The sequence below is a fragment of the Pygoscelis adeliae genome, unplaced genomic scaffold, assembly GCF_000699105.1.
Source record: "Pygoscelis adeliae isolate BGI_AS28 unplaced genomic scaffold, ASM69910v1 Scaffold155, whole genome shotgun sequence".
NCBI classification, from domain to species: domain Eukaryota; kingdom Metazoa; phylum Chordata; class Aves; order Sphenisciformes; family Spheniscidae; genus Pygoscelis; species Pygoscelis adeliae.
In genome coordinates, this window is record NW_008824932.1 from 6,907,378 (window position 1) to 6,935,246 (window position 27,869).

Sequence of the window (27,869 nt, forward strand, 5' to 3'; positions counted from 1 at the left end):
CACGTATTAACTAGAAGCTAAGTAGAATTTTAATGTGGAGCTGATATTGGAAAAAGGGAGATGAAATATTAAAAAATGAAAAAAACCATAGTGATGAAGATTACCTCCTGAAAACATTCTGTTCCACGTCTCCATTTTCATACTGAAATTCCAGCTATAACAAGCATTACAGAAATTCCATAGCATTTTTTCCCCCTGATTTAAGCACAACACTGGTCTGTACAGTAAGGCTCATGGAGAAAAAAGAAAGGAAGTTTTATTAAGCAAGGACACCATCATTTTATGTGGGATTTCCTCTATGCTGGGAAAGAAGCTCTTTTAAAATTCCTGCTAATAGCAAGTTTGGTTAGTTTCCCAGTGCTCACATCTCCTGTTCCAGATGGTCAGTGACGTGAGACTCTAATTATCATCAACAAAATAAGCTGGGACTAAACCCTTCCTCAAAGGTAGAAAGAGCAGATGGACAACCATAATTTCATTATTATAGAAATAATAGATGGAAAGGATTTCTCATCCACCTTTTAAAATCAGTCACTAACTTGTTGCACAGTTAACTCCTTGCTGTATTAATTTATAAGTTACTCTGTTTGACTGACTGAATGGCTGCTTGGTACATAAGCCTTTCTAACAATATTGGGAATAGTAGCCAAATTCATCTTGTCTAAGGGGAACCAGTAAGTGAAATGTTTGGGCTGAGCTTCCATCCAGCATTTTGCTTTCTTCCAGGTCTTCAGCTAATTCTATTTTATTCCCCTCCACAGTGTTACAGTCATCCCTCCGCAGGAATGTTTGTGGGAATAAAATCACAAAGAGTATTTATTTGGACTGAGGCTATGGCTGACTCCAGAGATCCAGTTAGTCATTTGTCCAGCACTGTAGCTCACAGGCATTGAAATCCCTAAATCTCTGTCAAGGATTCAAGGTCATGCAAGTCAGTACCACGGAGCAACTCTTCCTACGCCTGTTGTGGTCCAGTGCTGGTCTCACTTTGATCTGCGAGTTCTAGGTCAGGTTTCGCAAAGGCAACCACCCATCTAAGCCTACCACTGCTCAAATTGAGCTCATAGAAGCCTCAGTTCCTCCAGTTCTGCCAAATTAATTTACGTAAAGACAGCTACAAAGAAAGGGTCTGGGGGCAACTCCCTGTGTTTCTGGCAGAATCTCATTCCTTTTCTGAATTCAGATTCATTACCTGATTGCAATGCACCACTCTTTAGAACTGGCTGTCCTAATTCCTGTACTTTTCACAGTTTCTTTACAGTTCAGGAGCACATTTTGATGTACTACTTAAGGATTTCAAACATAGACATTCCTAACAAAACAACATAAAACTGCAAAATTGCACCAGAGAAAAATAATCAGTTTTTCCTCTGCATCCCTATGAGAAAACAAGAGTCCGAGCTACAGGTTTATGCATCACTGTCATGATCTGTATTTACACAGTATGCCGTATCTTGGTTTCTCACCATGTTTTGTCTTTTCTCACTCTTGCTTCTTTCGTCTAGCCATGTCTTCACAGTCTCTATTTGTTGCTTTCATCAGTTCAATTTCTTACTTTCTCTGTCATCCCCATTTCACCATCTCTTCCCACCCTTAGAAATCTATATGCCACCTATTTTCTATAAGCAGGAAAATGTTGCATGTGTTAATCCTTTTTACCTTTTCGTCATCTGTCTGATGGCACAGGTGTATTCTATTGCCCTCTTTTCTTCCCTAGCTGGAAGCGTGTCTCCGTGCATACTTTCTACAATAGTTGGCAAGATACACTTTCGAAAAAGAAATAGCTAGGCTGAACAGTTTTCTGTGTAGGTACACTAAAGCTATTGTGTGTGCATAAGGGCCTATTTATGAATAGAAATTTTTTTTTACACTATTATTTACATACTGAGATGCCTAGGATGTGTGAATAACATCTTGACTGCACTCAGATACATGTTGGATATAAATAGAACTTAAATGAGTTTCTTTTTCACTCCAGTGGCTGAAAATAGTATAAGAAAAAGACACTAAGAAATTGCATGGATACATGGTTAAAAAATGCCTAAAAATACAAGGGCAATAGAGAAACAAACATTCTTTTTTTCATGTGATGACTCAATACTGAAGCAATCATATTTTTTGCTATTTGCTAACAATGCCTAATAAATCTCAGCAGGTGGTATGGGATACAGGCTGACAGACTTCACCGTATTCTTAGACTGGATGAACTCCCAGTTACCTACAGATGAGGAGGAAACTGAAACAAAGACAAAGTATTGGCTGATAGAAAAGTCTTTGTATCACTACACACGATACAAAAGGTTTTGCGATATTACATATGGAAGCCCACGACGTCACTTTTAAAGGCCACCTTCTGACTAGAAATACAGTTTAAGGGAAAAACATGATATGAGAACATTCAGCTGTCTTTCCTTTGCAAAATTTCTTATTCAAGGGGTTCAGGAATCAAACTGTGGCAAAATCTGTACAGAATAATTCTCCAGAAATGGAAGGGCAAAGGATCCAAATTAGAGACAGTTCATGACGAAAGAAGAAAGCTTAAAATAATCGTAAAGGGAGCCTCACATCTACTGAGATACGCATCAAGGAGACACCCATCGTAGCTTTCAAAGCCGGTATTATTTCCTGCAAATCCCAGCTCCCAACTTCATTATTCAACAGCACAGTTACAATATCTTTTCGTGTCCTTTACAGAACTGCTGATTTTAATATATAATAAATAAGGAATCATAATTAGAAATTGTGAAAAGTAGGAAAGTAACACTTGCAGATAATGGATAGTTACCTCATCAGGCCAATGACCAAGTTAAATGAAACATAAACTGAGTATTTGTACCTATATTTGGTGTTTGTCAAATGTTTGTTTCTTCAGTCTCTGATTACATTTTACTCCTGTGTAAAGTACCTTCAAGTTCAATGACATAGTAACAGAATTAAAACCACAGAAGTAATAAAAATACAGGTAAACAAATAACTAAAACCAGAAAGGTTTAAAGGTTCTTATTCATTTTCTATTTGAGATCCATTTGCTCAAAAGAGGTTCTTATATTTTGAAGAGATCTGAACTGAACTAAAATTAGTAATATCATGCCTGTACCTATCAGTAAGAATCACCATCGTGACAGAAGGAATTATCTTGACTTCCTAAGGCAATTACAGGGATCACTGTCTGAGAAATGTCAACCTTAGAGGGTGCTCAGCACAAACTGAACTCACGCTTTTGAGTTATTTCCCCTGGAAATGGATACTGGTTTTCAATAAATTTGTCTCAGTTACCTTTGCTGTGTTATTTTAGAAAGCCCCATACGAGCTTCCAGGAGAAATTCTGCCAAGAAATAATGGTTTGAGCATGATATTAATTTGTATAGGGTACTACTAGACTAGAATGAAAATATTTTTTGAGCAGAGAAGAGGTGTGCTATGACATGTGTTGGTTCATGTCCATCCTGGAAATATTTAAGAGGAGCCACGAAACTACTTTTACAAGGGATTTCCTTACTGGGCATAGCACAGCTGACCATCACCTTTATCAATTTGCCCTGCCCCTTTTCCCCTCAATACCATGCCCTGGTATCACAAACTCATTGAATAATTAAAGTTCTTCCTTTATACTTTATCCTACTGTAACGGATAAGCTCTGTTTACCCTAAAGAAGGAAAGACAAAAGCAAGATTAAATGGGCAGTCTCCAAACTATTTGTCAAAAATTTCAAGCCTTTTAAACTATTAAAAAGGGGTCTGGATTCTATGGACAGTTAATTTATCAAGCACAGATATGGTGTTATATGCGGTAGCTAGATCATGAAAAATGGACTTGAAATATATCTATTGTTAGAGAAAAATTATGTTCCAAGAACTTTGGAAAATGAAATTTCGTCATCATGGTAAACTGCTTGGTAAATCTTTGAACCAATCCATAAAAGCCTATTATGTAGAAGCGGGTTGCAGTACCCTTCTACCAACACAGATTTTGGGGGGGGCAAAAAAAAAGAAAAAAGACAAAGAAAAAAAAAGGAATGTTAGCTATTTATTCCAGACCATCTTATCTGGCCAATAGAGGCTCACTGAATTCCTGAAACAACATTACATCCGTGAGCATCAGTGGAAATATGCATCTCGCCAACAAATACTGTTCTTATCAGCAAGGGGTCATACAATAACAGGATCTGTTACACCTCCAGTTCTTACCTAGTTGTAAGAATTTAGCCTTTCGGTGCTGGTCCTAGACTTTTGCAAAGGGAGCCTTACAGCCTGACTGTGTCAAAATCTGGGCCTTCCATTGCCTAATTTTTGCTAATAGGCATGAATGAACTTTGTGAATCTATACAACCTATAGATACTTTACAAAAGAGGCAGGATATCCATTTCAAAACAATCCAGTATCTTTTGTTTACTTTCCTCTTCACCTTCTTCTGAACCTCCAAGGTTATCATCTCTTCCTTTATGTACCAGGTACTTTACTTAAACATGGCAAGCCAAACTTCACAAGAAAACTATGCTTGCAGGATTACTTTCCTCTGCCCAGAAATATCTATACTTCTAAGCCTTCTAGGGCAATTAGCATGTTGACATGGGAGGTCTTCATTTCATATGTCTGCTAGTTTCTGTGTTGTTCGGCTTCACTGCCATGTGATCCTCAACCACGCTTTTTTGTCTCCAGGATTTCCACTTCATTCATGTATCAACCTGTTCTTGATTGCATGTAACAGAGCTAGTAAATCCATTCCTTGACACGTCACACATGTCACAATGTCACATGTCCTGTGTCCCCTGGCTGCCACTCACTTGTTTTGATTACTTGTGAAAGACACTGCCGTACGTTGATGTCCCTGCTGCCCATGTGACTTCCATACTATCACCTCTTCTAGGAAGGGGATGAAACCCATCGGGCCCACTGAGCGATGGTACAGAGCCAGTAGAGAAATTAAGTCATGTCTTTCGCATAATGATGATACAAACACTGCTGACATTGACTACAATGGAAACATCTCTCATGTAACGTTCTCTTAGATAATTTGTTAGCAGGGAACACATATCAGTATTCATTACTGCTTTCCACATCCTGCACTCACGGAGCGCTCAGCATGAGAAAGATTAAATAGCTCTGCTAAATATACTGTCTCAATGCTAATGACCTGTTCATCTACTTTTCAGTCACATCTCAAGCTATTCAATGCTTTTTCTACAACTTCTTCCACACTTTCTTCATCAAATTTCTCTGCAAATGTGCAAAAACTATGCTAAGTCCAAACCTACAGCATGCAGATGGTTTCTTCAACAAGTGATATATTGTGTGAAGACAGAACAATGAAGAAGAAATGAAATAAGAGGTTAATCTTATTTGCTCAAAAATACCCATAAATTATTAATTTTCAGACAGATTCTACAGTCTTCATCACACACAACTCCAACTGAAGTTACTGGGATGTTTCTCAATTTTGATCTTTAGAATGTGGTCCACAGCTAGTAAGTGCCTAAGTACACAGACGGTCCATTGTATTGGTCTGTAAAGTACTATCTACAAACCTAAGCAATGGTAAACGTTCCTGGGTCTGAAATCTATGAATGAAATAGATCACCTTGAATGTTGCGTCCTGAATGCCTACGCATATCTGAAGCTGAACAAACCGCTGCTTTATGATGTTGAGGGAACTAGATGGCAGGAGGTTAAATTTACAGCTGAGAGAACAGCTTTATGTGTGCTGGAACATTTGTAAGCTAAATTTTGTTGTTAATATTTTTCCAAAAAGCTGAAGAAGTTGAAAACGCAGGAGTTAGAGGGTACAAACAGTGGTAAAAAAGCTATAATCTGGAATCTTTTATGAAAATATTCCCTACATCATAGACCAACCCCCGAGAAAGCAAAAGAAGTCATTCTATGCAGTGTATATTATGATACAGTGCTACAAGAAACATAATCTTAAATGGTATTCTTTCATTCTGGAAGCTACAGCATAAACTCAGGTAAACTTCGTGGTGATAAATACAATGTATCAAGAACTGAGAATTATTTCTTTCTTAAAAATTGTAATAAAAATATGATTGGAAAGATCTTTTCATAAGAGGTTGTCATAATCTGTTGTTTAAAATTAAATTCCAAATAGTGAATCAATCTCTAATCATAAAGACCATAAGCATATTTAAACACACTTAGAAGAAGCTTAAATATCTTATTTTTCCCACATGTGTTTTATTTGTTTGTTTTAATGTTAGCATATATAAAGCACTTCTATAGATAAAGCTTATGCTGTAAATAGACATAGAAAGTGGACATGGGTGCCAAGACAATTTCCCAGAAAACAAAGTACTTAGGAAATATTTGTGGCATAATTAGTCATATAGGTTTTTCCGGGTAAAAGCAGACATGTTTAGTCGTCTAGTAAGTATTGTCTTGTAGGGCTCTGTTATTATTTTTCTTAAATATCTTGAATCCTTGATATAAAACAGGCTCAAAAACGACTCATTCTGAATATTTAAATCCTTGTTTTCTTCCAAAATGTTTATTTTCTGTGAGAATCCTCACAGACTTTTTATTAAAAGGAGACTTTTGTCCTAATAAAGACAAGTTGTAAGCAACTCTGCAAGTTACCTATATAGGAGAAAATCCTTGTTACATCTACAATACCCTTGCTTATAGAGGCCCTCGTGTGCATGAGCTCTCCCAGATGCACAACAGCTTGTCAGCATTTCTGCAGCCACTACTGTCAATTTGATTCACAGTGATCCCTCCTGCATGGATTATCTTAAAATAGCACAGTATAAATGAAATCTTGCAATTATCACAGACACCCAGGTGTTTGGTATGGCAAGATGGCCTAGAGGAGAGTTGCTAATTTGGCCTGGAGAACTCGTGTGCTTGATCAGTATTTTCTGGGTGCAGTTGGCCACAGTGTCTGTACATACTGCTGCAGCAACACACAGCTCATGCGACTTATTAAATCCGTATGAAAAATGTAGGGGTAGCTGATCCTGCTGGTGTCCTTCTTAAACTAAAGGATAAACAGCACAGGAAAAATAGAGGTTGGCGGGAGAAGCTGAAGGAAAAGAGAGATATCAATATAAAGCCTTGTTGGCAGACAGCTATACTACCTTCACCTTGCCAAATTGCCACAGCCGACCATAAGGGCCTTCCCTCTTTTCTCTTCCTCCCTCTCCTGCAGCAAGTCACTCCTGCAGACATTAACTTGGTTATTTTGTTAGTTGGTGAAAGACACCGTGTATTCTCTTTATTCTATTTTCTGTTTACCATTACGTAGTGTACAAAATGACTTATTATTGCTTTTCCAGATTTGTAAATATTATTCTCACACCTTTTTAAATAGTTCCCTATTACTGTAATTATGAACATGTTGTGTTTGCACCGTCCTGAAAAGCAGTATGTGTTACAGAGAAAAAAACTAGCTGTTCTTTTGTAGTGACAGAAAAATAATATTCTTCATTTAAACTCGGTTTGGTTTAGTGGGGTCTTAATGCACTGAAGCTGACATTATTAACAGTGTAACTTTACTTAAAAGGCTACAGAAAGAAAGATCATGTTAGGTTGCAGGAACATTGTATTTGTGCAGAAGCTGATTATTTAATCCAGAAATTAATGAAATGTGAAACTGATGATGTCGTATATTCTCTTCAGTCTCTACAAATGACTAAATATATTAGAGAAATCAAGGTATCGGTCACACTGAATATATAGAAAACTACACTAGTTTTCCAGTGACAAGAGATTCTACAGTAAAAGAGAGTTGTAATCTCCCATGTACAGCAAAGAAAACATAAGAAGGAGATGGTCAGCATTTGCATCAGGCATCCTTCCGATCGATTTCTGTATCCATGTGCAGGCTGAGGGTCATAACCTAGACTTGAGTACTGGGAAGAGTAGATGTTAGAAACTCATGAATCATGTACTATCTGATAGTTCTTTTCTTTCTAGATTTGCTTTGTAGTTGAGTTGCGCCTTTGAAGAGATCCATGTGCTTTGACATCACAGTGACTGAAAACTAGATGCTTAAAATATTTTGGGTCTCCTGGAGTTGCTTGTAGCCTAACTGTTCCACAGTCTATAGGAACCTTGCACTAACAGATGAAGGGTCTAAAAGAGCTCTAAATGTCTAGGCCTTTATTAAACAAAGCCAAGCGAGAGAGAAAAAAAAAAATCTCGGACTTTCTGTCACCTACATGCTTCTTTCCAATTCTAATAGCTGCTTTAATGCTTTTCTATCTGTTCTCTCTGCTGAGGTTTCTATTCTTTGCTTAGTTTTCCTTTTGCGCATTTTATTCTCGGATGTACTAGATGTTCTGCTAAGTGACACATTCCAACCACAGTCACTGAATGCGACAGCCGTGCTGTATCTAATCATGAAATGCTGTGCTCAGACACTTGACAGCGTTTGAAAATATTACTCTTGCTCTAAAAACAATGTGAGGAGTTTAGTGTAGGTGAATGTAACTAGACTGATAATTGACTGAGAATGATAAATTAAATAGGAATACTATTTTTTTGTATTGTGAAACAATTTTGTTTGGTTTTTTTGCAATTCAACTATTATAGGTTTCTCCATGGGGTTTCAGACAAAATATAAAGCCCATTCTTTAACGACTGTAAACTCTGTAAAAGTCTGTTTTTCTGAAGGATAGGATAAATCCTCATTCAAGGGAACTGTATTTTAAGGAGAAAGGTGGCACTGAATTGGGGCTTACTGTGAAGCATCTTCAAGCATCCTGGAAAACTGAATTTGATTTTGCAGGGTTCTGTTACTTTTAAGATTATCTGAGAGGATTATTTGTATTTCTAGCAAAGCTCCAGGAAGCTTATAATACATGTAGAGTGGAGTTAACTTGAGATCCTGTTAATCACGTACTTGGCATCTGTGTTTTTAGGACAGCACATACTTGTGTGATTTTGGCCCATCATTTGTGATCTGTTTGAGGATTCCTGAGAATAAAAAGGCTATATATAAATTTAAGATAATATTAGCAGCTGAAGCTCTGTCAGATTCAATAGGCGGAAGTAGATAAACTGAGCTTCTGGGTACCACTTTGTGGTTTTAATCTTGGAAAATAGATTGCAAAAAATAAAGAGAACCTGTCTCCAATGTTATAGTTGCCCTATGTCCTAGGTGCTCATTCAGCATTATTTTTTCAAGATATCTTTAGATGAGAAAAGAAATCATATTAACTTAAATTTACACATTTTACAGAATATACTGCTTTCTAGGTTGAAGATAACGAACTCAAATTGCATTCTGGGTACACAGTTACCATTAACAATATTGGAATTCTGGTGTTTAACAAACGAAGAACAACTCCAGAAATACAGCTCTGTAATGAAATCTTCAAATGTTGTATCTATACCGGCACAGACTATATCAGTGAGAATTGTATCAGCAATCAAAGCTTGTAGTTATCTCACCAAGTAAAGAATGGAGGTGGGTGTACTTACTATGTCAGCACGATAGCCACAGCATCATTTAGGACACTCTCTCCAAACAGGAGTGTGTACAAATCCGTATCCACATGCAGCTCATGGAAAATAGCCAGGACTGTCACTGTATGGAGACAAAGCAAAACGAGTTTGTTATTTTCATATTCCTCTGGCAGTCCAAGAAATAAAACAATGTTAGAATATGGGTTTTGAGAAGTCCTGTCCTATTTACTACCTAAGTGGACAACAATAAGTTAAAAAGGATCAGCTGAAGTATAGAAGATCCTTAAATCCAGCTAGTCTGTGAGTTTTGGTGCTTCAACTGAGTTTGGAAGAAACCTTCTCACACAGAGAACCATGCATGAATGAAAATGTCACAGCATATTTTACTGTGCATAAAGGACTTTGATCTTGTGACCAAGGAGAAATAAGGGTGCTGAAAAGACCTGGCTTTTGCCTTAGACTTTGTGTGTGATGAGAGTAGCAGTTTACCTATTTTAAGAAGGATATAACGCTTATCTGCACGTTCACTGAGGAACATGCATAATAACCCTATACCCTGTCCCACCAGCAGCATAATCACTTTCACCTCAAGTGTAGCATACCTGTAGTCATGAAGCCCTCTCATCCAGATCAGGATGTCTGATACTTGTAACCCATTTTAAAGTTCCTTCAGCATATCGTTAATTTAAGTCCCTTCCTTCTCCCTGAGTTATATGCTATATTTGATTTTTATCTTACCAGTACAACAGAAAAAAATAGAGTGTATTGAATTTAAATTGAAGTTGGGCAAATCATTTAGACACACATCCTCAAGGGCACTTAGACACTTGGCTCATATTCAGGTAGTTAAGTCATATAGATATTAAAGGATGCCTTAGTTGTTTTATGCCTCAGTTTCCTTACCTGTAAACAGGGGATCACAATCCTTCCCCAGATCTACCTAGCACTTCATAATCTCCAAGGGAAGAAGGCTATCTGTTCTGTGTTGATACTATTGTTCTCTCTTTGCATGGATGAAGCAGAGCTTTCTCTTTTCAAACAGAATTTAATGTAAAGGCCCCCAGTTATTTGTATGGTTAAAAATTACACAGTAACTCACTGCTTCACTGGTGCTCATTCTAGTACATAATTGTGCAATTGACTCAGTCCTCACAGCTCAGGAATCCCAAAGATTAGGAGTGCCTCTGGGATGCCGTGTTAACATCTGACATTTCAGGAATGAAAATTATATACTTTTACGTTGAGATGACTGCTGATAATTCACACAAAAACATGAACAGGTGATTATGCTTTGTCTTAATAACATTTCTTGGAACTTTGAAATCATTACTGATAACATAATGGTTTCTTAAAATATCTGTGTAATCTAAAAATCAGTTTATAAACCCAAAATAGATTCTCAGTTTTCCTGTGAGATTTTATGTCAAAGTGATCTCTGTTGATGTGTTAACTTCGAAGAATTTTGGAAGTGTTATTCTACAGAAGACAATTTAGGAGATGTGTGTAACTGAACATTTGCTGATATAGCTATATTTAAATTAGCTAGTTATATTTAACCATCCTGGTAACCTCACCCATCTACTCCCAGTGCAGTTATAATTTAAACTAGGAAAAGAGTTCTTTCCCCAGAACAGCTCAAAGGTGCAGGAAGGAGTTTTATTGGCCAAAGATACTTTCTTGGTTCACCAATATCTATATTAAGGTTTTCGCTTGATTAGCAACACTGCCTTAATGTGCTAAATGTGGACCTAATTTAGCCTCCCATTCTTTGATGTCATTGGCATAACAACAGACTTGTTTTCTTAATACTGTTTGCCACTTCCAGCTTTTGATTATTAGCTAATTAGTTTGGGCTCACATTAATAGTCCCTGCAATAATGACAGAAGGAAAAGAAAATAGTAATCAAAGTCCAATGTACTGTTGGTATGTATGCGTAGCAGGCCAAGCCAATTAGACAGATGCCTACACATTCCTCTCCTTCCTCTTGCCTCCTAAGAAAACAACAGCTTTCTCTTCGTGCTTTCTCTCCTTGCTTTCTCTCCCATCTCTACCCCCAAAATCTGACTTAAAATCTTTTCAAATGAAAGCAAAATAATAAAGAAAGCAACACAGCAATGCATCAATTGCCTCTTCTGAGAGAGACTCCCCAGTTCACCCAGTTCTCAGAAAGTATCTTCCATTTCAAATGTTTCTCCCATTCCCAGTGGAGGTTATTGGATCTTCTTTACAGCGTAGCCTGTCCCTGACTGAAGAATTCTGGTCTCTGGAGGAAGAGAGACCTTGCTCTGTCCCTATGTTTGTCTGGCCCGAGACACGGCAAGCTTCAGCCATACCACTGCTGACAGATATTTATCTGATCTGTTTTTAAAGAACTGAAGTGATGCTGGTTTCACAAATACCAAGGGAGATTAACCTGCTCTTCAGTATTCATACAATTTATAAGTGCAGTTTTTCCTGAACGTCTAACCTGAATCTCCCCTCCTGCTCTTCAAGTCTGTAATTTCCATTCCTAGCCTAATGAGACATGAATAATTTGTCACGTTTATTCCCATTTTTGTTCCAGCAACATCTTGCCTATTCCAAGACTCATTTCAGACATCTCCTCCCTAAACTGACTCACTTCTTTCAATCTTCTCCTTTCAGTAATGTTTTCTAGCCCTCTAATTGCTTCTAATCAGTCCATATCTTTCTTGAAATACAGTGCCCAAAATCAGATCCAAGTACTGTAGTTGACACTTGCTGTCAAGAAACAGAGTGAAAAGATGCTGTAGAACGTGTTAATAAATCCTGTTTTCCTTTTTTTGCTACGTATTGGTACTGATGACTCATTTTCAGGTTGTAAAGTTGAAATCCTTTTCAGCAGTGAATGCTCATTTCTTATCTTCCATCTACGAAGTTGATTATTTCTAAGCGTAGCATTTATCCTTGTTGATTTTAAATCATTGCAAGACTCATATTGAGTTCTAATCGTGTCCTTCAAAGTGTTTGCAATCTCCTCTCAGCACAGTATTATACATTAAAGAAGCATCCTCTATTGCATTAGCCAACTCATTAATGAAAATGTTAAATAGTATCTGCATAAGAACAGAGAACTGCATAATCTTTAGCACATCCACCCCATTTAAGAGTTCAATAAAACATTTTCACCTTGTTTTGCCAATCACCGTCTAGTCATTTCCTCAAGATCACATTTGCCTTCATTAATTAAAAGAATCTATGGATATAGTTCAGAACGGGCATATTAAAAGGGATGCGATACTCTGCTATGGAAGCAAGTTAAATTACTCTCTGGATAGAATAATACTCTGTGAATAGTCATCATTGTCCAAAGTAGTCACATCATGTTTTGTCAATGATGGATGACTTTAAAACTTAAGAGAATTGATTTTAAAAAATCAGTATTTGCTACCATATGCAACAGTAACATATCTAATCTGTGAGAACTTTCATATCGAAGTAAAGGTCATAGATACTACATTGCAGTAAGTATGGCCTCCCTGGCTTTCTGAAGGCACTTTTGAGGAACAGCAAGTAGGGCTTGGTTTTTGTGTGGTAACTACTCAAAGACTTGTGCAATTCATTAGCTACAATATGTATTATAAAAATACCAAACTACGTTTCATTAAAGTACACAGCATGTCACCTCTTATTTCCACCTAAGCATACGAGGCCAGAGATAGAGATAGGTAAAGAACTAGATGGCTAGAAGGGCAGGTAATTGGGAGACAGCAAACAAACATCTTTTGTAGCAGTGGAAAAGTGACACAAATAGAAAAAAACATGTATCAGCTTCTGACTCAGAAAGGGCTGTGAACTTCATTAAAAAATTCAGTGATGGGAAGCCTGAAATAATGAAGCAGCTAAGACTTTCTCAGTATTTGTGCCAACAGAAATCTGATTCACTTCTTTGACTTCATGGACTGAGGTAATATCTGTTAGATGCTAAGCCTAGCATGATTTGGGTTGTACCCAAGTCAGAATAAGTGTCTGTGGAACTGGTTTGTGAAATATATCTTCTGACATATTTAGAAACAAATTGTCTCGTTATTAATTCCTGTAAAACTTATGTGTAACTGAAATATCAGCAAACTACAACAATCCCGAAGCTAACTGTATCCAGCACTTCGTTGGTGTTGTGTTTGAAAAGAATAAGGAAGCTCAGAAAATAAATGAGACCATTATATAAAGTACTGGTATTATTGTACCTCAATCTTCTGACTAGAACTATTAATATCTTTCATAGCTCATGGGCCTAAATTCTTTTAGGAGGGCAGTATCAAATGGGAAGAAAATAAGATGAGAGAAATCTCACTTACATTTCCTATCCATTTTTCTCTAAAAATAACAATTCCAATTTTAATTATAGTCTCCTTTTCCTACTAATCAGTCACGCTACTCACAGAGTAGTTCAGTGGTGAATAAGAATAAAGCATAAAAATATTTTAATTAAAAACACATTTATAAACAGTCTTATATAACCAGTGTATAAAAATGTATTACCTTGCTTCCTAATGCAAAATCCTTTGATTTTATGAGAAACAGAAACTGCTCTTTCTGATAAATATCCGATTTTATCAATAACAGCAGCAGTGCAACTCACATCTTCAGTTCTGCTGTAACCATAGTAACTTCAAATAGAGAAGAGCCTTGTGATTATCAATATGGCCAAAGGTAAGGGAGTTCATATAGCTCAGAAATAGCTGTGCTTCAGCAAACCTCGTGAAGGTAAATCTGTTTTCTATGCTTGAAATGTCAGAAGTTAAAAAACCCCGAAGTGCTAAAGATACATGAAATGTCTTTGGATTGGAAGGTCATTGCACAGAATGTGTTAATAACAACAGCTAAGACAAACTGCCAAAGTTTGTCCTTTTCAGCTATTTATTGGTGGCTAAGGCAGAGGTCAAATCTTTTCATTCATGTGCCAGCTTTGTTCTGTCATTCACCTTATTCCATTACAACCACTGGTACCCTGAAGCAGCTTATTGCTGGGGCTTATTGCTGCGTCTGCTTTTTGACTGCAGAGGACAGTTGTTGTCAGAATATCCTTATCCGTGCTCACACGTGAGGCAGTTTCATTTTGCGGGTCTCTGATGCTCAGGGACCGAGAGCCGGGGGCTCCACTTCCCACACCAGCACCTTTTCCACAGTCTCTTTGCTGCTCTTGATGAATGACGCGAGTACCAGAACAGAGGGAGGAACTGCTCCATCTCCTTTGAAGGGATCACACCAAAAAACTTCCAGAGTCAGGTTATATTAGAAATCAAAACACGATGCTAACACAAGGGAAACACTTTCAACAGTGAAACGGTGAAACCTGTGCTGCGTTAAGCAGATGAAATCATAAGAAGAGATGATTTCCGCAACTTACATGGTAAATGATACCTATTGATCAGAATAAAGGAAAATATAAATACTGGTCTGATGTTTTAAATCAAAGACTAATGAAGGGAGAATTTGGGAATTTTAAAATTCTATTTCTTGGAAATAAAACCTCTCACCTGAAGTCTCGAAATGAGAAGATTTTTCTGCTGAAAATGATAAATTATCGGAAGGAGATATTTCCTGTAAAATGAATGATTCACTTGAAAGTAACCTTGCTTCGACCCTAAAGTTTCCACCTTTTCTTTCTAGAGACGTGAGAGTTTTTTGAGGCATCCCGAAGTATCACAGATGTTTAGGAATCACAGTCTATAATGCAAAACACAGTCCCAAGTATATCCAGTCATAAATTCAATTCTTAATCTTAGTTCAAGTGCTAGTTTTCTATATAAGGGAACCCACAGCATATAAGAGCAATTCTTCTGAACTAATTTTATGCAAAAATCTCTGTATTAGAGATCTTCAAATACCCTTCAAAACTAAAACCTACAGAGTGCTATGACATTATTTCCTTCTTCCTAACAATATTAGCAACTTTTAGCTGGCATACATTTGTTTACTGCCCTGGTAGTAAAATTCTTCATTTAACATGTACACATCTACCAGTCATCTTTACTATTACAAATAAGGAACTCAATCAAAATGACTTCTGTCAAGTCAACAGATCAGTTTTTAACATCTTTTGAGACTTAATTGCTTTCCATAGCCAAGGGAAATTAAATCTCTTTTTGAAATGAGTTTATAATCCTACACAGTGAAGAATTAAATGAAAAATCAGGTAGCAAATCTGACAGGAATTTATTATTTCATCTTAGGACAGTAATTTATTATTCTGTCCTACTTCTATAACACTAACAACATTTTACCAGAGAATTCTTTTTTTTTTAAAGCTAGATATCACATATAAAATCATTAGACTGATTATTTTATGCCCTAGTATGTATCAGTCCTCCGGGGGACCATATTTTAACTGATTTTGGAATCCCAATGAGCTCTTTACATGGCTTGAGATATAATTCACCAGCAAATACTACAACACAATGAAATATTTTCAGCAATGTCTACCATTTAATTAAGCAAAAGTTCATTCAAAATTCTCTAAGTCTTTGAGCGACTGAAATTTACAGATAAGATTAGTAAAAACATGAAACAGCTTAGAATATTGTGAATAGATAACAGGGAGCAAGACTGAACATTAAAAAAATTCTTGGACATGCACAGACACTCTATATAAGCAGAGGAGTAATTAATAACAGTATTAATCAATAATAGTTCATCACACTAGAAGTAGTTTTCTCTGCTGCAGTGTTAGTTTTTTAAGCCTATTTAAAACTCTGGGAAAAGTAATTCTTGTCACTTCTTATTCCTTCCAGCGCAAGAGGAACTTCTCTTTTTTTTCTCACGATTGTTCCAGATTAATCAGTGGTGATTTCATGCTCTTATAATCAAAATCAGTGCCTTTGTCTTATATATTTCTCCTCATAAGTCAACACGTTCATTTGTGAAACTAAATAGTATTGGACTGGAAAATGGGAAAAGAAACTAAGCCAACTGCAAAACTCTATTCATAGCACAATCAAGAAATGGACTTGGAAGCTGTAAGCAACCTTTTATTCCATAAGCAATTTGTTTTCCAAGGTTTTCTTTGTGCTTTCAGTTTCTGTGTTTTTCTCTTGCTCTGAGGATAGGCTCCAATCATGTGCTGAATCTTATTTAAAGTAGTTGGGTGATTAGTGGCCGCATATTGGGTGCTTGGATTGATTTGAGAATAACAATTTGATGCAGCTTTTACAGCAATCTTGCAACAACCAGTTTTGTGGAAATGAATTGTTTTACACCATATTTTTAAGCCATCAGAATGATAAATCACAAGCTCAAAGTCTTTTGTTAAATATTGAGGGTTCGTTTAAAGAATGGAACAAATTTGTAGAACAATGTTGCTTTTTGTCATTTCTTTTAATAGCCATGAATTTGAGAGATTTATTCATAAGTTTCTCAGAGAAGCTTCTCAGGGTAGTTAACACTAATGCAACATGTCATGTGCATCACAAAATGCTTTCTGTTCCGCTTCTTGTAACAGCTCAACTGAAAATTTTACAAAAATCCAATGTACCCTTGCAGACTTTGTACTTTGTCTCTTTGTAGATAACATCAAAAAAATCCTTTTTTCACCTCCTCCTTCGCTGTTGTCCCACAGATGCAAAAAGCAATACTTTCCTTTTAATATCAGAGTACTCTTATTAACATTTTCAATGTAATAAAACCTGGACAAGTCTATGAAACCTGGGCTAACTTTGAAGTTAGCCCTGTTTTGACTAGGAGGTTGGACTAGAAGACTTCCAGACATTCCTTCAAATCTAAATGATTCTGTAATTCTGTGATTCCAAAATTCACTGAGTCTGTTTCCCAGACTTGGCTATTTACCGTAACTTTAGGCTTTAAATCTCACATCTGCAAATTCAAGTCAACCTGTTGGTATCTATCTTTTTAGAGCTGTATTTATCAAGATACACTGCATTCAAATTGTAAACTGATACCTTGTAAACAGTATTTATATGGCCAAATCTGAAAGCTATGTTCCCCGTAACTTCAAACTGGGTTAGATCACACATGAGTGCAATGTCTAAATTATTAACCGTGAGGCTCCAGCTTTACAGCAGTTCTCATATCAGCAATGAACAGATAGGTGTCCTGAAGATTGGAGAACAAAATTTTTCCAATCTCCCCAGCAACTTCATTTATAAAGTATGTGACTTAAACACAGGTAAACCAGTTACTAAAACAAACAGAAGGGATTTCTGGAGTGAATTTGCCTTATGATTATCAGAATATCAGTCATTTAACAGCTATGGGAATAAAAAATCAGGAACAGAGACTTTGAACATTTCTATGGCACATGCAGTTATGTTCTTATTTACTCTTCTGACTTTTGAAAAAGTAATTTATTTTAAACGGTTACCTGGATCTGTGGCAGACATCAGTGATCCAAAAAATAAACAGTCAGTGAAATGGAATTCCCATCCTTTTAACTGGCCGATGTGTACCATGGCCTTCACAAAACCATACATTATCAACCTGTCAGGGGAAAGATAAGACAGGCATTCAGACAGAGTATGTAACACTTGTGCTTAGTTTACAGTATTAAGCAGGTTCTTCTCTTCAGCTTCTTTTAAATAAACGTGTCACGTGAATACTGAACATAAACTGCTATCATATAAAAATTCTATTTCCTATTCAACTGTTCAAGTATTGTATTGAAACGTCACAGACAATTCCAAAGCAAAGACTTTTCTGAATAATTGTTATCTGCCGGTAGCAGAGGACAATGCTTTTAGCTGTTTATTTTTGAAAAGGAAAGATAATGTAAGCTTAAGGAGACATTATTAAGACTAATTTGTCTAATGTAGAACATTTAAACAAAGGCAGTTCCACTACCAGCTCTGTTGCTTGCTCTAATATTTCTAAATGAATTGTTTATTCTATCAGCTTTTAAATGTTAGCTGGATTCAAAGTTCCAGATAAGGTCTCCAAATGAGACGGATATTTAAGAACTCACAATGACAGTGAAGCAACAAAGTCACACTTCAAAATGCACTGCTAAATCCTCACTGGTTTCACAGGAAATGTTATCATTGGTTTATATAACTAGGCAATGCTATCTGAGATGCGTATTCTAACAAGAATCTTGAAATATCTTGAAAAAAGGAATCCACTTGTTAGAACCTGTAGCAGATTTTTAAATTTTTGTACGTTTCCAATCTAGTTAATAAAAACCCGCATTGCCTTCAATACCTTTTCCATAAACACAACACATAAACTGACAACTGTGCTCTTCTAACTACAGACTTTAAAAAAATCATTTAAACAGAGCTACATGCATTCACATACTTCGCAACATTTTGCCCTCGGCTATACCACGATGTTTCTGAAGTCACGTAAGTACAGAAGATCTGAGCGGCAGATAAAGTGCTACTAAACAAAGAGCCTGAGAGTTAATTACAAATTGTTTTCAGATACTTTACCAAGCTGTAAATTTTCTGAAGTACAGTTAACTTATTACATGAAGAGGGAAGCAAAGAGGTCACCACAGAATTCCCCAATGGTCCTAAGTATTTGTGTATGTATTTACATAAGCTGCCTAGCAAACAGTTAGCTACCAATTGTTCTAAAAGAATTTATCCAGCTGTGGGTCTCCTTGACTGATGAACTCCCTTTCTCTCCATTCCCAGAGAGCAACGACTCAAGACCCTGCAGTGCAGTTAGTCTTTTTATCCCCAGCACAAATATGTTTTCTTTAAGGTATGAGTTCTTCAAAGACTGACTGTGGTGCTGCTATCCTGATTTGCAATTGTCTCAAAAGTCAACAGTAATGGAAGTGAACATATGCGTGCCTTTTAGAAATAATTGCCCAACCCTGCTTGCAGTTTTGACCAGAGATACTTGTCTGACTCAGTTAAAAATATTTTAAAATAATAAATAAAATTAAATTTTGACTATCTGGCAAATTTAGACATGATAATTCTTTAAATACCCAGTGTAGACATCATCCTGGTCTTTAGCATTGTTTCTTATACATTACTCAATATTTTCAGTATGTCTCTGCTTACTGTCTGTACAAGGTTGCAGACAAACTGGACAAAATTGGATTCAGGAGTTTTTCATTGACATAGAAGGTCTAAGTTTGCCATAAACTTTAGTACAGTAGAAGACTAACAGAACCTGGTCTTAGTTCCCGTACCGTTCAATTCTTGGCTGCACTGCAAAGGGAAATAAAACTGAAGATCAGACTAAACAATGGTGCTGATTTAATCACTGAGATGTTAACCCTCATCCAGCAGAGAAAAGAGAACAGCACGCTCAGAATATTATGCTTTTTTTTTTTTTTTAATTCCTGAACTACTTAATACATTTTGGTAATGCTAAAATGGCAAAGGTCCAATTTTTCAAACATAAACCCAACTAAGTACAGACATACATTTGGATTATGTGAGAAACGGCCAGTTTAAAGAAACCACAAGAATCTGTACTTGTACCTCCTCCATCGAACACATATGAAAACATGCACAGAAATAATTTCCTATTGTAAATTAACTTTTTAAACACACTGGTTTATCTTTTCTTTAAAAGCTGTATATTTTTAATGAAGGTAATACATTAAAGTGATCATTAATCATAATTTCTTGCTAGACACAGCCATACAAAATGCAACCCCCCCTTCACTTTAAATAACTTTACGATAACTTTAAATAACTTTAAAACAGAAATAATTTATTTCATTTTCAATTATAATTTTCTACTCATCCCAAAATTTGGTCTCTTGTCATCTTCTCCAAACTACACAAAAAGTTCATCTAGAGGCTATTTTGAAAACTAGAAATCAAAGGGTGGTTCTGAACTGGAGTAAGTTCTCTGATGTTTGTAAAATTAACAGAACTATGGCAGTTTATACCAGCTGACAGTTTGCTCTCAGGAAAATAATTTAAATTCATCGTAGTACAGGATATACTCGCGCATACACTAAAAAAATGCAAATTTACCTTATTATATTTCTCTAGATATATCACAAGCTGGGTATGTCATGTGTTTAGAATTTTTTAAATTTAAATTTTAAATAGAATTGCTTTTGTTATCCTGCACGTGACATCAGATGCTGTTCTCAGTTTTACAGATTAGAACTAAGAGAAATTCCAATTCTAAATCACAGGAGTTACTCTGCATTTTAGACTGGTAAAACTGAGATCAGACTCTAACCCTGTGTATTCCAGCTTGTAATTTTTTATTATTCAAAAATGTCACTCTGGCTTTATCATTGTCTTCAGTGACGTATATAGTCTAATGACTTCAGTCTAATATATAGTCAAATTTAAACAATAAAGCAATTTATCTATAAGAAATGTTAATAACTCTTCTTAGAGTATTAGTTGATGATGTAGTGTGACTTTCCCACTACATATTGAAAAGTTGGATCTCAGCTGGATACTTCAGCTCCCAATGATAGTGATATTGAACATCATCCAGTACTACACAACATAACTGTTCTTAATGGAAACCCAGTGAGAAAAGCATACCCCAAGGACAGCAGGACATTAATCCCAAGGAAACACCCTGCACTGATGTCCCTATTGCTATTATAAACTAGAATGAAAAAAATAGTCTTACTGATTTTTAGGGCTGTTGTCATTTCATTTGATACATCTAGGTTATTTTTAGCAAGTTTACACCCACCAAGTTTCAGCAAATCTGATTGCTTTTTTCATCTTCAACAATGCATTTAATATATATGTTATAAAAAAATCATTAAAATATCTGTTAAAAAGCTGTAAATAAGTCGAAGTGTCAGTGACTGAATTTCCTCCAGAATGTTCCTGTCCCACTAGAATGCATTCCCAACCCAGCGCTCACTGTTGACACAGAGTAGGCTATTGACACAAATCAAGTTAACGTTATTGGGAGCTCTGGATCTATTTAGTAGGATGGTACCTCCATATTTCCGATTCCTGCCTGTGAAATCATCTGTTTTACTTTACTTTTTATTTTTTACTAATCTGGAATGCTAAATTCTATTTTTTATTCTTTTAGAATATCAAATCTGAGATCTTCAAGGCTGCATAAAGGAAATAGAAGCTGAGTTGCAAATCAATGTAACCCTAATTTCCCATGTGGCTTTGAAAATCTTAACTTTAAAATACACTTGCAAGGTAATTTTAATCCATACACTTTTTAAAATCTTGTTTTTAATCTATATTGTAAGTTCTTTGGAAAAGTGGTTGCCCCTTAAACTATGGGACCTTTATCTCTGTGTTCTACGTGATACTTCTCTGATAATAAACGCCACTAAGAAACTATTTTCTGTATATGACTGGATTTTGCATTTACACTGCGAAGTGTGTATCATTTAGAATACTGTATTAGCCACTGGAGATAGTGTTCTTTTATTTTCCCAAAATGAACTAGCAAGTAGTATTCTCTGGAACAAAAAGAATGAGGCACAGATCTATGAAAGAACTTAGGAGACTTCTACTTACGTTGAAAATCTGAACCCTCAGAGCTGCTGCCTTAGAGCCTTTCCACACTTAATTTTCATCCATAAAGCCTCTTAACTCCCAACAGGTCTTTTTGGGGGGGCTTGTCCAGCACTGTGTAATGCATGTACCGGTTGTCTAAAGATCCTTTGGGATTCACAAACTAGTGAATGACCTGTCTTGCCAGTGAGGTCTGTTAGAGAGATGCTGAGACCTGGCCCTCACAAAACCCAAAGCTGAATGAAAAAGAGGTGGTTCCACTTTGCAGTCCCTTTTTACTCAACTCTAATAGAAAGATATGTGAGCCTCAGATTCAAAACCCTGCTTCACCTTGTTCACCTTCATTTTTCCTAGATACTAAGAACATGCCAAAGAGAGACTCTAGGTTCCCAGTGCCTAGAAGCTGCTCCACCTTGCTTATCATTAGCCATTATTCATTAAACTAAACAGCTAGAAAGTGCATGAATGTGAAAGTGTGACGTGGTATCAGGTGATTTGGGTCCTCATCCTTGGTGATGGAAGTCTGAGCTTCAGCCTACCTTTTGAACTCAAAGTTTTTTTTTTCCTCTGTGTCCCTCTAGCTTTGTACAGGTAACTTGAAGCTATGAATTCTGCTAGGCAACAAAGTGTCTCAAACCATGTCTTTTTTGCATCTAGGAATGTATGACTGCTCAAGGAGCTATATACAATCAATACAGAGCAGGGAATTGATTTGGGATTGCTCCACCCCCTTATCAACCTCTTATTGTCATGAATAAATATGCAAATTCAGCAATTTATTTGCGTGATCAGAAACCACATGATTAGAAACATTATACTTTAGAAAGAAATGGCAAGTAAATTGATCAGTAATAAACAGTCGATGAAGATTTCTCAGTTGGACTTAGTGATGGTTCAGTACTGCAAATAATATTTGTGAATAAATGATTTGGTCATGGGCTAGGGAAGAGATTGTCCCCCTTTACTTAGCACTGGTGAGGCCGCACCTCAAATACTGTATTCAGTTTTGGGCCCCTCACTACAAGAAAGACATTGAGGTGCTGGAGCGTGTCCAGAGAAGGGCAATGAAGCTGGTGAAGGGTCTGGAGAACAAGTCTTCTGAGGAGCAGCTGAGGGAACTGGGGTTGTTTAGCCTGGAGAGGAGGAGGCTGAGGGGAGATCTCATCGCGCTTTACAACTACCTGAAAGGAGGTTGTAGTGAGGTGGGTGATGGTCTCTTCTCCCAAGTAACAAGCGATAGGACGAGAGGAAATGGCCTCAAGTTGTGCCAGGGGAGATTTAGTTTGGATATTAGGAAAAATTTCTTCACCGAAAGGGTGGTCAAGCATTGGAACACGCTGCCCAGGGAAGTGGTTGAGTCACCATCCCTGGGGGTATTTAAAAGACCTGTAGATGTGGTGCTTAGGGACATGGTTTAATGGTGGACTTGGCAGCGTTAGGTTTACGGTTAAGGGTCTTTTCCAACCTAAATGATTCTATGATTTGGAATATTAATTTGGGATATTAATAAAGTAATACAATAGAAGAATAAAACTCAGATTAGCTTTGCTGCAGGAGAGCTGACATTTTCTACACCCAAACATAATTTTTTTGAAAGTGCAGGGAGGAGCCCATCAAGCTCGAGCAAGTATTTTGCCACTTCAACAGGAAAAGAAAAAAACAGTAATGTAATGAAACACAGGAGAATTCAGAATTTTCCAGATTATGCAAGTCTGGCACTTACAAAGTGCCTCATCTCTAAAAAATGCTACATACAATGCTGTCATTACACAATAGAGGAGATACCATATAAATATTTGACTTGCTGAAGTAAGAATCATCTTCTGGGAAACTGAGCTTTAACTACCATAATTTCCAGTATGAATCGACAGGTAGACCACATAAAATCTCAGTACAACAATGCAAAATAAACTTTAGACCAACAAAAAATCAAAGTAAATGACAGACACTGAAGAACCAGAAAAAAATTCTACAAGGCTTTATTGATTCTGAGCATTGGGTTGTCCTTACATTTTTGAAGCTGGACTGAATTAAAGCTTGCCTGTGTGATAAAAGGGGGAAGAATCTCCATGTGTAAAAGGTCCAGGTTTTTTACTACCACAGGTTTGCTGCTACTAACCTTTTATTGCCATGCATTAAGGAAAGGAGTTTGGAGAGGATGTTGGCTGTCTGGGTACTGCTGGAAGTTTCCAGTGAAGTTATTTATAAAGCTGCTCTCTAGGAAGGCGACTCTGGGATTGGGACATTCTTGAACTAGCTGCTGTTTAAATGTAGAGGAAAATAAAAGAGCCCTCTCCTAAGGACTTTACAGAGTAATTACTATACAAGAAACTATCTAGATGTTCAGGAAGAGCTTTAGATGCAGCTCAACAGAAGCCTATTTTTTGAAAGAGTTTCCTTTAGCAACAGCTGGTTTTAAGAAGGGATCTAAAAAGAGAGAGTGAAATTGCTTTGGGGGTTTTTGAGAAGCTCTTGTCAGAAAGTCCTAAATAGTAAAACTTCTATCCAGCATACTGCTAGTACAAGGGAGATAATTTGTCGTTTTAAAATAGAAGCAAGCAGGGTATGTCTGATGCAGAATAGAATGGGGAGGCTGGAGGAAAGATGCAAAGAAAGAAGCTGTCAAGTGGCTGGGAGAACGATTTTAACGTGTTGTGAATAGCCACAAACGGGATCAGACCACATCTGTGAAGGAAAAAGATACTGGAGTCATCAAGAGAGGAAAGATGAAAGCCTGGCAAGAGTTTTAGCTGTATAGGTGGATGAGAAAGGCCACATAAGAAGCATGTCAGTAAGCAGCATACCTGACATCTAAACACACAACAAAAGGCTGTACTATACCGAAATGTAGCTGGTTAAAAACCAGCCCAAGTTACCAGCATTTCTGGGAATGCAAGACAACATGGTGTCCAAAAGAACTGTTGAGAGGGGCTATATATGCATGAAAGTGAACGAAGGGGGACAAGATGACAATGACAGGCAGGCTACCTTGGCGTAACATAGCTTAGGTACATGTGAGGTGAGACAAATACAAGTTGAAATAAATCCTACAGATCTCTCGTGGTAAAAATATGCCTGAATGGTGCAGTCAGGTGAGAAAACTTGTACTGAGCTTTGCTTCCTAAAAAATCCTGGCCAAATCCTCGGCTTGCATAAACTGGCATCACAGCACCTCTCCCTCTGCACTAGAGCAAACTGAAAAAATTATGGCAATAAACAAGAATTGGCAGGTTGGTTTATAGGATGCTGCTTCTTTGATAAGTAACTGCATCCTCACATGCAAACTAAAGGGAAAATCTATCAGTTCTAAAAGAATCTACTCTTAATTTAAAGCTGTAGGGGACATAATTAGAATGTAACAGAAACCGCGAAGTGAAGATGTACAATACACACACCACATCCTCCATACAGACAGCCCCATCTGCCTGCTAACTTTATCAGCAGTTGTATTTTCTTCAGTTTTGTTATTCGTTCCGACATCGCTGCTGAATCTCACTGCTAAGGGTCTTTATTGAGTTAAAGGTTTAAAAAGCATAATTCCAGATTTAAAGTGTTTGTGCTACGTAGCATGAATGAGACTTGTAATTTAAATCTTTCTTGCCAAATACGTTTTCTAATCTGCAGAGAATTTTTCATCTCATATTTTAACTCCCCAAAGATTCTTACTCTATCTAGACATGATTATCTTGTAGCCTGAAGCCAGTTGAACATAGCTACAGATTGTAATCATGCAAGCAAAAGATGAAAAAAACCTGAGTTGCATTTTTTATTTTTCACAAGGAATAGCAATATTAATAAGCCAACAATAGGAAAAGTAGATGATTTTATTCTTGCTCGTGTACGAAGTAACATAGTGATTGACTGATCGATATCACAACAGTAATGAAGTCACTAGTCAGAATTTAAAATGTATGATGAAAAACATAAATAGTAGAGGTGAAAATGAAATACGTAGTCCTTTATTCTGATCTTTCTATTTCTACCATACCAATATATTCCTATAGCTTTTTCTATACAGTGGAATGCTTCACATCAAATGTTTTGACTACAGTGATTCATTGTTTCAAAGTGCTCTGTATACTAGTATATTCTTCTTTTTGTCGTCTTTTAAATCAGTTTTGTCACTAGAAAGGATATTATAATGGGTTTTTCTTCAATAAATCATTTGCTAACTAATCAAAGCAAGAGAAAACCTCAGCAAACTGTCTCAGGTAACAATAAACCAATAATAAATTTGCCTCAAGCTATTCTGTATAAATCGCACAGCAAGAAAATCCCTTTAGCCATAGAAATAACTGGAAGAACAGAAAAGAAACTGGCTTTATGAATCCAGTGCATACCTAGTTACCTGAAGCACAATGGCTGTTCAACAGCTGAGTGTTAGAACTATATGCATAGCTTTAGCATCTACAGATCTGACAAACAGTTCAAGGGAGCACAGCTGTGCTCCTGGCAGGACATTAGGTGATGTAAGAAGTGCTTTTGCTTAGCTTTTCACAATGAGCAATGGAAAAGATCTACCACCACGATTTTTTTAGTAATCACAGATGATCTTCTGTTTGCTTCTTAAATCAGAAATTTTGACGGGAAGGCTTAATGGAGAGAAACACAATTTACACCTCACAGATATTATGTATGTGGGTATAAGTAAGAAAAGCTGCATTTCAGTAACCATGGTACTATAAGTAGCTGTCGTGGTTTAACCTCAGCCGGCAACCGAGCACCACACAGCCGCTCGCTCAGTCTCCCCCCCCTCGGTGGGATGGGGGAGAGAATCAGAAGAGTAAAAGTGAGAAAACTCGTGGGCTGAGATAAGAGCAGTTTAATAATTGAAATAAAATAGTAATAATAGTAACAATAATAATAAAAGAATATACAAAGCAAGTGATGCACAATGCAATTGCTCACCACCCTCCGACCGATGCCCAGCCAGTCCCTGAGCAGCGGCCCCCCCAGCCAGCTTTCCCCCAGTTTATGTACTGAGCATGACGTCCCATGGTATGGAATGTCCCTTTGGCCAGTTTGGGTCACCTGTCCTGGCTGTGCCCCCTCCCAGCTTCTTGTGCACCTCCAGCCTTCTCAGTCGGTAGAGCATGGGAAGCTGAAAAGCCCTTGACTAGTGCAAGCACTACCTAGCAACAACTAAAACATCGGTGTGTTATCAACATTGTTCTCCTCCTAAATCCAAAACACAGCACTGTACCAGCTAGTAGGAAGAAAATTAACTCTAGCCCAGCCGAAACCAGGACAGTAGCTTAGCTTGTCAGATATTCCTGTGGTACTGGACTTTTGGGAAAGTGATACCTGTTTAGAGTTATTCAAACAATCAAGCAAACCGATACTGAATGTGGATGAAAAAAAGCCAGCCCAGGTTTCTGTATCAGTCAATTTGGGGGCCACTTGTAACAGAAAAAGTGAAGAGACCTGAAACATGCTTCAAAATATTTATCTTAAGTTCTACAACCCACCTTTATTGGTACAGGACCAAAGCGAGAGACTGTCCTTACTCTGAAACTGGGAGAGATCAATGGAAACACATGCAAACATATCCAGTCACGGGCTTCAGCAAGGTGCGTGTATGCAAGATAGCAGCAGAGGCCTGTGCTAGTCTGTCATCACTGTATCACTGAAAGCAAGCTCAGACGTTACTGTTGGCTCTGTCTGCACCCTTTGCTGTACCTCTACCCAACTGCAAGGCTGTCGTGCCCGAGTAAGCTAAGTCCTTTGACTTTAGGAAAGACCAACCATATTTGTGTTTGATGCTTGAGGACTGGCTTGAATGAGACTATGCAGAATGCCCGAGTGGTCAGAAAGCCTGAATATCTGAGCCTTTGCTTACTTAAAAACAACCTCCTATGGAGTCGTGCTCAAGAAAGTAAAGAATTGCTACATGTCAGTATGAATTTTATTTTGGTTAGTCTTCTGTAGTACATTTGACCATGGAAAATATCTGTTGAGATATAGAGATGCTTTCCTTTAAAATGGAAAAAACATTTTGCCCAGGCTCAAAATTTCAAGATGCAATTGTAGATTTCGCTAAGTAATGC

General features: G+C 37.1%; 1 protein-coding gene across 1 annotated transcript in view; it reads right to left on the reverse strand.

Moving 5' to 3' along the window:
* Positions 1 to 27,869, reverse strand: part of SLC9A9 (solute carrier family 9, subfamily A (NHE9, cation proton antiporter 9), member 9) — a 216,178-nt gene that overhangs the window by 146,685 nt on the left and 41,624 nt on the right. Inside the window, exons 5-6 of the mRNA XM_009325097.1 lie at positions 17,760 to 17,875; positions 9,436 to 9,541 (exon numbers count right to left, since the gene is read on the reverse strand). Of these exons, the coding sequence (XP_009323372.1) occupies positions 9,436 to 9,541; positions 17,760 to 17,875 (222 nt within the window). The remainder of the gene's footprint in view (positions 1 to 9,435; positions 9,542 to 17,759; positions 17,876 to 27,869) is intronic.